The sequence below is a fragment of the Nyctereutes procyonoides genome, unplaced genomic scaffold (assembly GCF_905146905.1).
Source record: "Nyctereutes procyonoides isolate TBG_1078 unplaced genomic scaffold, NYPRO_anot_genome, whole genome shotgun sequence".
NCBI lineage: Eukaryota > Metazoa > Chordata > Mammalia > Carnivora > Canidae > Nyctereutes > Nyctereutes procyonoides.
In genome coordinates, this window is record NW_026575030.1 from 15,558,327 (window position 1) to 15,571,355 (window position 13,029).

General features: G+C 38.3%; 1 protein-coding gene and 1 pseudogene across 6 annotated transcripts in view; one reads left to right on the forward strand and one right to left on the reverse strand.

The window, feature by feature from the left end:
* The first annotated feature begins 496 nt into the window (after positions 1-496).
* Positions 497-3,436, forward strand: LOC129504010 (40S ribosomal protein S12-like; annotated as a pseudogene).
* Positions 3,437-6,877: 3,441 nt separating this feature from the next.
* IWS1 (interacts with SUPT6H, CTD assembly factor 1) overlaps positions 6,878-13,029 on the reverse strand; it is a 40,154-nt gene continuing 34,002 nt past the window's right edge. For 4 of the 6 annotated variants that reach the window (XM_055316165.1, XM_055316163.1, XM_055316167.1 and 1 more), the window contains 2 exons: positions 11,894-12,005; positions 6,878-7,253 (listed from right to left, as the gene is read on the reverse strand). In XM_055316165.1, the coding sequence (XP_055172140.1) occupies positions 7,122-7,253; positions 11,894-12,005 (244 nt within the window). In that variant the 3' untranslated portion in view covers positions 6,878-7,121. Of the gene's footprint in view, positions 7,254-11,280; positions 11,439-11,893; positions 12,006-13,029 lie in introns of those variants that run through there. The other 2 variants (XM_055316166.1, XM_055316168.1) reach the window with 2 other exon arrangements.

The following is a 13,029-nucleotide window of genomic DNA, read 5'->3' on the forward strand; positions in this document are numbered from 1 at the left end:
TGACTTATAAGGTTTTGCTTTAAAATTTTTTAAAAAAGAAAACTGGATGATATGAGGTCAATTTCATTCTGAATTCTACTCTAAGGATAACATGATTATGCTGAAAGTCTACCAGATTTTATCTCTTTTTAAAAAATTTCATAGTGAACACTACTTCTTAGGAAACCCCTGAATGGCTTTTTCCACTTCAAGGTTTTCTGACTTCCTCAGTAAAAATAGTAAAGCAACACTTAGAAATAGCCAGAAAATAAAAGCCAAGAACTGAAAGTCTGAACAATAAAATCTATCACATACTTCATGTGGAAAAGATCCAGCTGAAGAGGTGGCCAGGGATCTGGAATCAGGAGACCTGACCTCGAAGTCTGGCTCTGCCACTTACCAGGTGAGTGGAACCTTGATCTTTGTGCACTTGATTTCTTGTCTTCATCTGTAAAATAGGGACAATATCATCATTCATAGAATTAAGTACAATCAATGTCAAAATGTGAAGTGCCATATGTTAGATCAGTTCAACAAACTGAACGGTGACAATCAGATGGATATGGTCCTTGACCCCTGGGAACTCACAACCTCTTTAATTTGGTCCTACTTCCTCCTGCTAGTTTCAGAAGAGGTCAGCTTGAAAGGGTTGTCCACAACTACACTGGTCAACTACCATGTAAGTTCCTCACAAGACCAGTGCTTACCAACCTCTGCCAGGCTCACACAGAACTGGCCTGGAAAACTATTTCTGTACTATCTCTAGCCAAAAAAGTAACTTCTTTTCTCAAAACATATATAAGAAAGAAGAGAATTATAAAGAAATCACCCCTTCTCCAAAGTCAAAGGGCAGGAAAGCATAACCTCTCTTTCTCTCCTGACTCTTAACCCATGAGCTCTGATTTCCATCACCACAGAGATCCTCACATTTTGGGAGACCAAGCTCTGTCTCTTTACTTTCAGTCCACTGACTTTTTAACATGTCATCTTCATAAGACATTTACAAAGTATTTTATTTAAAGCCTATTGCTCTCTAGTCAAATAAACCCCAGGAATAACTAGCTAGCTGTCTTAGGGCCCATAACTGCAGTTCCACCATGGAAAGAACCTACAGGACCAGGGCCCATGCTTTGTAAGAACCGAGCTAGTCCTGGGAGCACAGACTCAAACCCTCATCTCCTAGTGAGCAGTGTTTTCACTAGTTGCTCTTTCAAATCCTGCTCTAAAGCAGCAAGAATGTTTTTATTTTAAGATTTATTTGAGAGAAAGAGAGCACAGGGGGAGGGACAGAGGGAGAGAAGATAAGAGCATCTCAAGCACACTCTGGGCTGAGCAGAGCCCAACTGGGGGCTCGATCGCATGACCTCAGCCAAAACCAAGAGTTGGACACTTAACTGCATCACTCAGATGCCCCAACAGCAAGAATATTTTTTAAAAATCTTCTAAGTAAATCCTTTTACAAACTATCACCCTGAAGTTTTGGTCAGATCTTTACATTTTAAATATTTTATTATGATTTTTTATTATTTATTCATGAGAGACAGAGAAAGAGGCAGAGACACAGACAGAGGGAGAAGCAGGCTCCATGCAGGGAGCCTGATGTGGGACTTGATCCCGGGACCCCAGGATCACACCCTGGGCCGAAGGCAGGCGATAAACCGCTGAGCCACCCAGGGATCCCCAGATCTTTACATTTTAATGTACTTGGCTTGCTTAAGATGAGACATACAGGTAATGCTGTGACATATCACTTTCTTTAAAAAAAAAAAAAACCAATGAACATATAAAATGCATGTGGAGCTCAATGGTACCAAAATCAGCCAACTTGAGACAACTCACTACAGAAACACATGCATTTTTATAACATTTCTAGCCTATGTCTACACTGGACAATTCCACCTCTCAGGACTTCTCTACATCTCAGCAATCCTTTTATATACAAGTAACCTACTCCACACTTTACTCCACACTCCACTCTACCTGTGCATCTGAGGCTGGAAGACTTCTGCTACCACAAGAGGGGAAGATTAGAACAGATATTGTATGGAGCTTGGCCTGACAATCTGCCTGTTTGAGAGGAAGAGTAGTGTGCCTGTGGGTGGGGAGAAGGCGATTTTGAAAGAATGGTTAACCTGATACCCTCCAAAAAAATGTATTTTACTAGTAAAGGGGTCAGTCACTCTCTGGCTCCCAGGGTACAATTTTAAAAGGCCAGGAAGCAGTTGGATGATATAATTAAAGTGATGCAAGAATAAAATCTCTGTCAACCAAGAATTCTCTATTTGGCAAAACTATCCTTCAAAAATTAGGGAGAAATTAAGACATTCTCGGATAAATGCTATGGAAATTTACTATCACTAAACAAGTTCTATAAGAAATGCTAAAAGTAAAGGTTGTCTTTCAGGCTAAAAGGACACTAGTAACTTGAAGCCATACAAAAATGTAAATCTTTCCAGTACAGGTAAATATATGGACATACATAAAACCCACTATCATAACTTCTTTTACTGGGTTTAAAATTTGTGACATCAATAACATAAAGGCAAGTAGACTACAAAGAAATGATAAGTGTGATGGAAATTACTGAAAAATATTTATAACTTAGGATGTTATAATTACACAACTACAAAGAAAATGCCCATAGAACATACACTGAAATGTTGTGCAAAGAAATGAAAGAGAATATACAGAAAGACATCCTGTGTTCATAGACTGGAAGACTTAATATTGTTAAAATGTCAATAATACCCAGAGTGATCTGTAGAACCAATGCAGTCGCTATCAACATCCCAATGTTTACTGAAGAAACAGAATAATCCACCTCAGAATTCATATGAAACCTCAAAGAACCCAAATAGCTAAACCAATCTTAAAAAAGAAGAAAGTTGGAAGACTCACACTTCTGGATTTCAAAATTTACAAAGCTATAGTAGTCAAAACAATGTTGTGCTCTTGCTCTTTTCCTCATGCCAATGAGTTGCTCAGAGGCGGGGTTTCAGATATACTCAAGATTGGGCTCCACCCTAGTCCACCACTGTGGCTGAGGAAGGCATTGCTGCTGGAGGTGTAATGGACCTTAATACTGCTTTACAAGGGGTGTTGAAAACTGCCCTCATCCACGGTGGCCTAATATGTGAAATTCGCAAAGCTGCCAAAGCCTTAAGACAAGCACCAAGACCAACTTTGTGTGCTGGCATCCAACTGTGATGAGCTTATGGGTGTCAAGTTGATGGAGGCCCTTTGTGCTAACCACCAAAAATCAACCTAATTAAGGTTGATGACAGAAAGTTAGGGGAATGGGTAGGCCTCTGAACAGAGAGGGAAACTCCATAAAGTAGTTGGTTGCAGCTGTGTGGCAGTTAAGCACTATGGCAAAGAATCTCAGGCTAAGGACGTCATTGAGGAATACTTCAAATTCGAAAAATGTACAAGTAAAAAACTTGGTTCTTGTTCCTAACAGTGTCATGCTTGCACAAAGACAGTCATATAGACTGACAGTTAAGTGAGCCCAGAAACAAACCCTGTATACATGGCCAAATGATACTTGACAAGGGTGCCCAGACCATTTGATGGGAATAAAGAGTGCAATGGCAATTCATAAAAATCGGAAAAGTATTTGCAAATTATTTATCTGATAAGTTATTACCCAGAATTTATACAGAACTCCAACCACAAATTACTTGGGCAAAATATTTGAATAGGCATTTTCTCCAAGAAGGTAACAAAAGCACTAATTAGCATATGAAAAGATGTTCAATATCACTAATCATCAGAAAACTAAGTCAAAACCACAATGACATACCATCTTACACTCATTAGGATGGCTACTATCAAAAAAACAAAAACAAAACCCAAGAAACAAAAGAGTTGATGTGGCTGTGGACAAATTAGAACTCTGCACTATTGGTAGGAACGTAAAATGGTGCAGCCGTTTTGGAAAACAGCACGGCAGTTCCTTAATATTAGAATTACCCTATGATCCAACAATTCTACCTCTAGATATACACTCGAAAGAACTGAAAGCAGGGTCTCAAAGAAATATTTGCACTCCCTTATTCATGGCAGCAATGTCCACAACAGCCAAAAGGTAAAAGCCACCCAAATAGCCACCAACAGATGATGAATGATAAACAAACCATGGTATACATATATATATATATATATATATATATATATATATATATATATATATATATAAAATATATATAAAATACAGTATTATTCAGACTTAAAATTGAAGGAAATTCTGACTCACGCTTCAACATGAACAAACCTTGAGGACATTATGCTAAGTGAACACACCAGTCACAAAGGGTAAACAACGTATGATTCCATTTTTATGAGACATAATAGTCCAAACCAGACACAAAGTAGAATGGTGACTGCCAGCGCTGGGGCAGGTGGAAAAGAATGTGAGTTACTATTTAATGGGTACTTTCATTTTATAAGATGAAAAGATTTCTGGAGATAAAAGGCAGTGATGATTGCAAACAACTGTGAATGGACTTAATGCCACTAACTGTACACTTAAAAACTGTCCTTTAAGGGGGCATATTTTATGTGTATTTTACATATTTACACATAATGTAAAATAAAATTAGTCAATAATTTAAGTGTAAAAAAATGATTCTGTATCATTCCATCCAAGTGGTCAGTTACCACCACAAACACTGAAACAAAGGGTCCTTGTAGAGAGAAATATGCTTACATATTTGGGGACCAAGAGGCGAGCTATTATCAAGTTACATGTATAAATACTACAAATGTGAACAATTGGTTAAATATAGGTGAAGAGTATATGGGAGTTTATTTTACCATTCTTGCAAAAAAATGGCTTGGAAAATTTCCAAAACTTAAAAAAAGAACAATAAAAGCCGTTCTGCTAGGCCAGGTTTGAGAGTTCTGACCCATGGACCAAGGATCATTTATACAGAAACGATCTTTCCGAGAAACTCCTGCAGCATTTTAAATTCCTCAGATATGTTTATCACTTCACTGATAACCATGTATTTTTTTATACCACATATATGAAATCATCAGATACTTGGGAGTTTACCCCAACAAGTGGCAAACTGCTATACTGGTAACTTTAAGTCTTTTTTTAAAGCACGATTCTCAAATCTTTCTTTAGAATTTTTAGCGATGACCAGGGTCATCAACATCTGCTTCAGGTGGCTGTGCTTTTACTGCCCTCACGTTTTTTTTTTTTTTTTTGAGGTGTTGTATATAAAGCAAGAGGACTGTAGAAAATAATTGGTTCCATCTCCACCCAGCAGTTAGCAGTCATCTGAGAATATTTTATGCACCTGCCTTTTCCAGTTCACTGTCCCATCTGTGCTGTTTGTTGAAAGTAAACGCAGGGGCACCTAGTGGCTCAGACAGTTAAGCATCAGCCCTCAGCTCAGCTCAGGATCCCAGTCCCAGGATTGAGCCCAGCAACAGGCTCCCTCAGCAGGAGTCTGCTTCTCCCTCTCCCTCTGCTTGTGCTCGCATTCTCTCTCAAATAAGTGTTCAAAGGCTTTTATGGCAAGTACAACTTTCATGGTTTTTTGAAAATCAAGGTTGTTAGAGACACCTAGGTGGCTCAGTGGTTGAGCATCTGGCTCAGGTTGTGATCCTGGGGTCCTGGGATCGAGTCCCACATCAGGCTCCCTGCAGGGGAGCCTGCTTCTCCCTCTGCCTCTTACGAATAAATAAAATCTTAAAAAATAAAATAAAATTAAGGCTGTTAGAAAGCCTATTCCAATTTGTATGAGTAGAACTTTTATAATTGAAATGTATAACTAGTTCTTGGATTTAGTCATTTTGACTAACCAGAGATTTTTTTCATAGTTAAATCTGCGGAGACCATTAAGTTTAAGGTATCACAAAAATAGAATAGAGTAATAAACTATAATTATTTCTAACCCAACTGCCCAACTGCTATCAGTAATTGGTAGTGATTTTCAGTTACATCCACATTTCTTCCAAGGCAGTATTTCACAACTTTTTTACAGAACCCTTCCCATGAGGAAACGTTAAAATCAAGTAATTAAAATTTCCCTGACAAGAGAAAGAGTTAAGACTTTCTCAGCATTTCAACTTCAACTAAAATATCCCAATTCACTTCTGACACTAATCACCTGGAGTTAGCATCACACTCAGGTTAAAGGGCTCAGTCCTTCACAAGACTATCCAATTTTGGATGCCAGCTGCAAGTGGGTCCATGCTCATTTTTGACTGGTTACAAATCTTGGGGTTCCCATATTCCCTTAGGTTCAAGGATTTGCTAAAATGACAGAACTCAGGAAAGCACTATGTTTATGGTTAGTTTTATTATAAAGGACTCAAAGTAGGAGGACCACCCAAATGAAGAGACACAGGGCGAGTTCTGGGAAGAATCCACTTCCACACCTTCTTTGTGAAATGAAGGCACATCATCACCTCAGATTGTCACTGTGCTCATCAATCAGGAAGCCCCACTGAGCTTGAGTGTCCAGAGTTTTTAATTGGGGTTTTTAAATTCAGGCATGACCAATTACATACATCACTGGGCACATGACTGAATTCAATACACTCCCCTGTAGGCCTGCCTCAAATCCCAACCCTTGAATTATGTGGTAGATCTTATTGGTGACAGGCCCCATCCTAAAGCTTCTAGAGGCCTACCAAGAGTCACCTCATTAGCATCACAAAGACATTCATATCACCCTGGAAATACCAAAGGTTTTAGAAGCTCCTTGTCAGGAACCCAAGACAGAGACCAGAGAAATTCCTTATTATACCACAGTCGGGAAGGCTGGACACAGAAGACAGAAGGTCAGAGCCATTGTAATATCTGAGATTTTTTCCCCCCATCAAGAACCAATTTTTATCCCTACTAAGAATACATCCTCTAAGACAATGAAGAGACAGCCCCCCAAAACAGAATGGAACTTTATTGTGTAAAGTTTATAGAAGTATGACTAGTAAGTTTTCTTCTGTACAAAGTACACAACAAACAGTTTTTAAATACAAGTGAGAGAAATGTGAGTTCTATGACAACATTTGATACAAGCAGAACCATTTACAGATACACTAAAAAAATTTTTTAAAATATCATCTTCTTTCTCCAAAGAGTCCATTGCGCATTTCTTAGAGATGGGGACACGTCCCATGCAAGGTCACAATGGCATTTTATTGCCCTCGATGCTGATTTTCACTGCGTGTGCAGATCTGCTTTTTTTCCTGATATCTGTGAACTTTCTCATCTGTTTATCCAGTCGACTGATACCCTTCTTGGAGGTCCCCTGAAACTAAGAGTGGGGTAAAAATTAAAGAGCAAATTATTGAAACAAATCTAGTTTTGTCTTTCATCTTTTTTTATCTTAAAGTTCATAGTCAGAAGAGCTGCTATCTCTGGAATAATCACAATATGCTTTGGTGACCTCAGAAAAAAGATCAAGTATACACACCAGCCTTAGCAATGTACACATATTAAACATTCTCAATGAAGCATAACAGCTGTGTCTTATTTTAAAATTTGGCCTCAGTCTTTAGAAAGTTTCTAGATGAAAGGAGGAAAATTTCAACTATGATCTCCTCAATTCCATTAAATTACATTTTGACTATGTGCTTTTTCCTTTTAAAGGTCAAACATGGAGCTGAACACTTGACATTCACCTCCCAACAGCACTGGCATGAAGAATAATGATCTTCTAAGGCAAGGAAAATCATCTGAGTAAAAGATAAGCCTAATGAATGAAGTGAGAGGATAAATAAAGTGAACCCATTAATTCTGGAGCTCTAGTTTCAGACTTGGAGTGATCCTCAGTTTGCCTCAGCAAGTTCTAGAACCCTGGACAAATCAGGCCCCTGGTCCGTATTCCTTTCAGGACAGCTGAGAGAAATAAATGAGATAATAGTGTCAAATATCAGCACACAGTGCTCAAAATAAATATCAGCTATTAACTAGTATTACTACTACTTTGAAACCAATTACATTTATGTTAAATAAATATATGTGACACAAAAAGAAAAGTAAATGAAGTCTTTTGATCCAAGGGACTTACTACTTCTTATCTTCCTGCTTGCCTTCTATGTTTAAAAGTTTAGTTGTTACATTACTTCTTTTATAATTTCTGCGTGTCTGGAAAAGATGTAGTCTCCAAGAAATTGATACCTTTGGATATGCTTAAGTCTGTCAAAGACCAGGGGGAACTCTTCTTGTTGACAATAATGTTACTGACAATTGTGATCTCTAAGAATGTTGAGTGGTTTAATAAGAGAAGAATTTTTCTACTTCTCCCCAAATGTTTATTACTGAATCACCTGTGAAACTCAATTCCAAGGCTCCTAAAGGAAGGCAGGGCCCAGGAGAGACTGGGGTCAGTTACCAGTATGGTGATGTTCCTTTGAGTTGAGGAGTCTCCCAAGTCTCATCCCACCTCCAGACCCAGCGTGCACCTCAGACAGCAGCAAGGAACCTTAAGTCAGTCTTGAACAAGAGTCACACTGATCATCCACCCTAGACTTTCTAAAATAATCCCAAGTCCAATTATTTATGTCAAATTAACACTTGGCACTAGTACTTTGAGTTAATATAAATACTGGTTCTCAGATGAATATCATCTAAATCCCTTGATTTCCTGGACAGTTCTAAACATGTGACCTCCCTTCAGACAATATGTCCTGATGCTTAGTACTTATAGTAGTCCACATCAGAAGCCTTACCTGCTCAGATCTCCACCAATTACCCAACTGCCAGCAGTCTATATGCCAGCAGGAAGGTCTCCCAGGACTCTCTAAGAACCTAGGCCCTCTAGCCTCTGCAAAAGGGACACACCCAAGTCACATTGATCCACTCCCAGTTATATAACTTTTTAAAGACTTGTAGCTTGGCAGACACCTAGTTTCCCCAAGCCTGAGAATACACAGGATCTAGTACCCAACATGCCAAATTCAATGACCTCTCTACTGATTCAACTCTGTACTATCTCTTTAGGACATTAAAAGTGTATGCTGCACTGTTTTATCAGTAAAAAAAACAAAAGCAGCTGAAAAGATTAGCAAGATGGGTTTGCTTAAAAAAAAATTATGGTACAACTGTATTGTGACACAGTATTAAGTCACAGAAGGTTTACTTCAATGAATTTTTACCACGTTAAGTAAAACACAAATCCAACAAAGTATAAAACAACAATTTTGCATAAAAGTTGAAAACAAAAACACCAAACCACAAAACCAGTAATGTTTATGTACAATATAAAAAGGACAAAAAGGAAATAACCCAAAATGTTAATACTAAGGTGTGATGGAATTACAAGTGACTTTAATTTTATTTGTGCTTTCTGCATAAAAGTTTATATAAAAACATACAATGCTTTTGTCATTTTACTGTTATCCTAAAACCACTCCATGGAATAAATTAACATATAAACATACAATGTAGTGTAGGTTACTGTATTACTTAGAGGAGTGAAAATCAGAAACCATAGAGGAATAAACAAATTATATATTCACATGATAGACTATTGTGCAGCTGTTATAAATGATAAGGTGATTTAACGAGGGGAAGGGATCAAAGTTATGTACAGTATAATTTTGTGAAAAGTATCCATAGGAAAAAAGGGCAAAATTCTATCAAACTGCTTTTGAATGGTCTTTAGTCTTTATAATCTCAAATTTTTCTATAATTATAACCAGAAAAAAAAACAGGTTTTAAGCATTATTAGAAATACATTTAACACATCAAACTGTTAACAGTGGGAACTTCAAGGAAGAGCAGGGCTTTGGAAATGGGGTTATTCTACAGTGTTTTATGTTTACTTATATAATTTCAAAAATAAATGACATTTAAAACAAAAAGAGTTTCATTTGAAAGCCATTTACTCACTCCAATTTTCTCTCTGGAAAATACATTTTATAATAATACTTATTAGTGTCTGCAATGTGAAAGCCCTAAGTAAATCTGTAAGGACTTTTCCCAAACAGGGAAATAGTGTCAGGGGGTTTAAGGACAATACCCTAAAATGAAACATGAAACTACCAGACCCTAAAACATGCCTTATTTTTTTTGACCGAGCTCTAATTAGCCAGACTTGGGCCTAGATTGGCACGTTATGATCTTGGGAGTGCTGGGATGAAGCAAAGGAATTCAGTTTGAATTTTCCTCTCCTCCTGTTAGTCACCTCTCTGCTTTACCAGGAGGCTGGGCCACTTCTTCCCACCTGTCTGTCACCTACTGGCTGAACGGGATCAGAACCAGCAACAGTGGCAAACGGGCAAGTGTCCTTCAAGACACACAGCTAGGCTTCCAAAGACTGGCCACTGAGATTTTATTACAATTTCTTTGCCTTATTTTGTTCTCAATTCTCAAATGGAAGTGTGCTGGGGAAGAAAAAATACTAGTAAGAGAGGGATAGTAATAGGGAAAAGACAGTGAAAAAAATAAAATTAAAAAGAAAGAGGGGCAGTTGAGGAAGAGAAGGAGTATCAAGGGATGTGGATATAGATAAAAGTACAAAAAAAGGTAAGGAAGTACAAAAAAAAGGTAAGGAAGTACAAGAAAAAGGTAAGGAAGTACAAAAAAGTTCTTGGCACTGAAGTAGTAGTGCTCTACCTTTCATTTATTCTCAATAAGTAAGAAAATGTGCTTTGTTTTGATTGCAGCATAACAGCAAAAATGAACTGGCACAAAGGTGAGTGTAGTCCGTGAAAAAAGCTGCCCAAGCAGGGTCATGGAAAAGTCACAAAAGGAAGGCAACACAGACTCTCAAGAGCACACTGCTACACAGAGGTACCGCTATCATCTCAGAGCACAGCAGGGAGTGAGTCTGGCTTTAAGGAATGGCCCCAATGCTTTCATTTCTGACCATGTATTAAGTATGTACTAATTACATTTATCAAATATTCAGTGTAAGGCTTTATGTGATGGGTCTTTGCAAATGCACAATGCTGGGCCACTGACAATGGTGGAAAAAAGTCACCTCCCTTCCACCAAGAAGCTACTCATCACTTTACATGCCTGTTATGGAGACCACTATGATTCTTGACCCTAAAAAAGCTTTTTTAATAAAAAATGGGTAACATGAAAATCAAGATGCTTCTCAAGGAATTAATTATCTATGAGTTTCTGGGGTACTGATAAAGGAAGGAACTTCCATATCAATTTATAAATATTCAATAGGACTCGAAAGTCACAAAGTGTTTGTTAAAGGCCATTATTTTAGTAACTAAAAGTGGGCTGGGCCTTTTCTGGTTAAGAAAGCACACGCACACTTGTTTTCACTCTAGCTGCTGACAATTCAAGCTCATGCACAGAGCATGCTTCCTTGGGGATACCTCCCGGATACACTCTGGTAGGGCCAGGACTACAGGGGCATCCTGTTGCCTTCAATGCTGAACTTGACAGCACGATGCACTTTGCTGAGTCGTTTCTGTTCTGCAAATCGCCTCTTATGCTTTTCCAATCGGCTTAGGCCCTTTTTAAGAATACCAGGCTAGAAAGAGTAGTTTGAATGGAGAATAAAAAAAGATTACTGAAGAGCAATGAAGATCATGGAGTAGTATTTACAATGATGACAGAGGAAGTGTCTACCGTAAATATTTCACAACAGAATTACTTAAAACAGTTGAAGAGAAAGGGAAGGGTAGATTGCAGAAGTAGGGAGGTCTGTTTCTCACAGTTCTAAAAAATGACTGCATAAGAACACTTTAGGCTTTATGATTCAGTTGAAATAAAGGGGTAAGAAGAAACTTCCTGGCTTGATAAGGTTACTTAAGTCTGAAGTGAAGCTCATAAGCAAGGAATGATCAAGCTCGCTAAGAGACCAGAAAACAGCTCTCTTTAAATCAGATAAACCTCAGGAGCTGTTAAGAGGTATTATACACGAAGTAAAAGACAAAATAGTAATTTGCACTTGAGATCTACCTTGCTATCTCCCTGCTTGCTTACCCTGGATGACTCCATTTCCACGTTCCATTTAGGTCTGACAACGTAGTCCTTGTTTGAGGGCATGGGGACCCTTGCACGGGCACAGAATCCAGGATCTCCAGGTCTGAGAGCCCTGAGAATGGAAAGAAGAACATGCTATTATGTAGTCAACCATAGTTGTGTGCAGCTGATTCAGCTGCACAGGTGTTTCAAACTTCCTCTGTCTCCCAGGTCACCCAATCTGCCCCGCTGCTATCTTAGCTGATCTCGCTATCACTCACATTACTCTAAAAGTTCTTCACCTTCCCTCCCAAAGCCAACTTCCTGTGCATATTCAGGATTCCTTTTAGCCTCTCCTCAGCTTCAGATATAATCAAGACCCTTTCCTTTCCAAGACTGGAAAGCATGCAACAAGCAAAATTATCCTACAAGAACTAGGATATTGATGTTGATAAAAGTCCATCAATTTTTATTTACATTTCCCCAGTTTTACTTACATCCATTTGTGTGTCTGTGTTTCTTAGTTCTATGCAATTTTATCACACGTGCAGGTTTGTGTACTCCCCACAAGGGTCCATCCTACTGTCCTTTCCTTTTATCAAAACATAGCCACCCTCCTACCCCATCTGCCTAGCTCCTAATCCCTGGTGACCACAAATCTATTTTGTTATTTTAGTATTTAAAGAATGTTCTATAAATGAAATACACTATGTAATCTAGGAACTGGCTTTGTCCACCAAACATAATGCCCTTAAGGATCCATTCAAGTTGTTAGTTACATCTATCAATATTTTGTTCATTTAATTGCTGAGTTGTCTTCTATTGTATATATGTACCACAGTTTGTTTAACCATTCACCTGCTGAAGGACACCTGGGTTGTTGTCCCAGTTCTGGACTATCATGAATAAAGCTATATGCTCACATACAGGTTTTTGCACAAACATAAGTGTTCATTTCTCTGGGAAAAAAAACCCAGGAGTGCAAGTGAAGGGTCATATGGTGGTTGCGGGTTTAACTTTATATGCAACTGCCAAACTGTTTTCCACAGTATAGCTGTATCATTTTATAGTTAGCAATGTATGAGCGAGCTAGTTTCTCAACATCCTTGCCAGCATTTGATGGTGTGATTTGAGACCAAATTAAGACTAGCATCCTT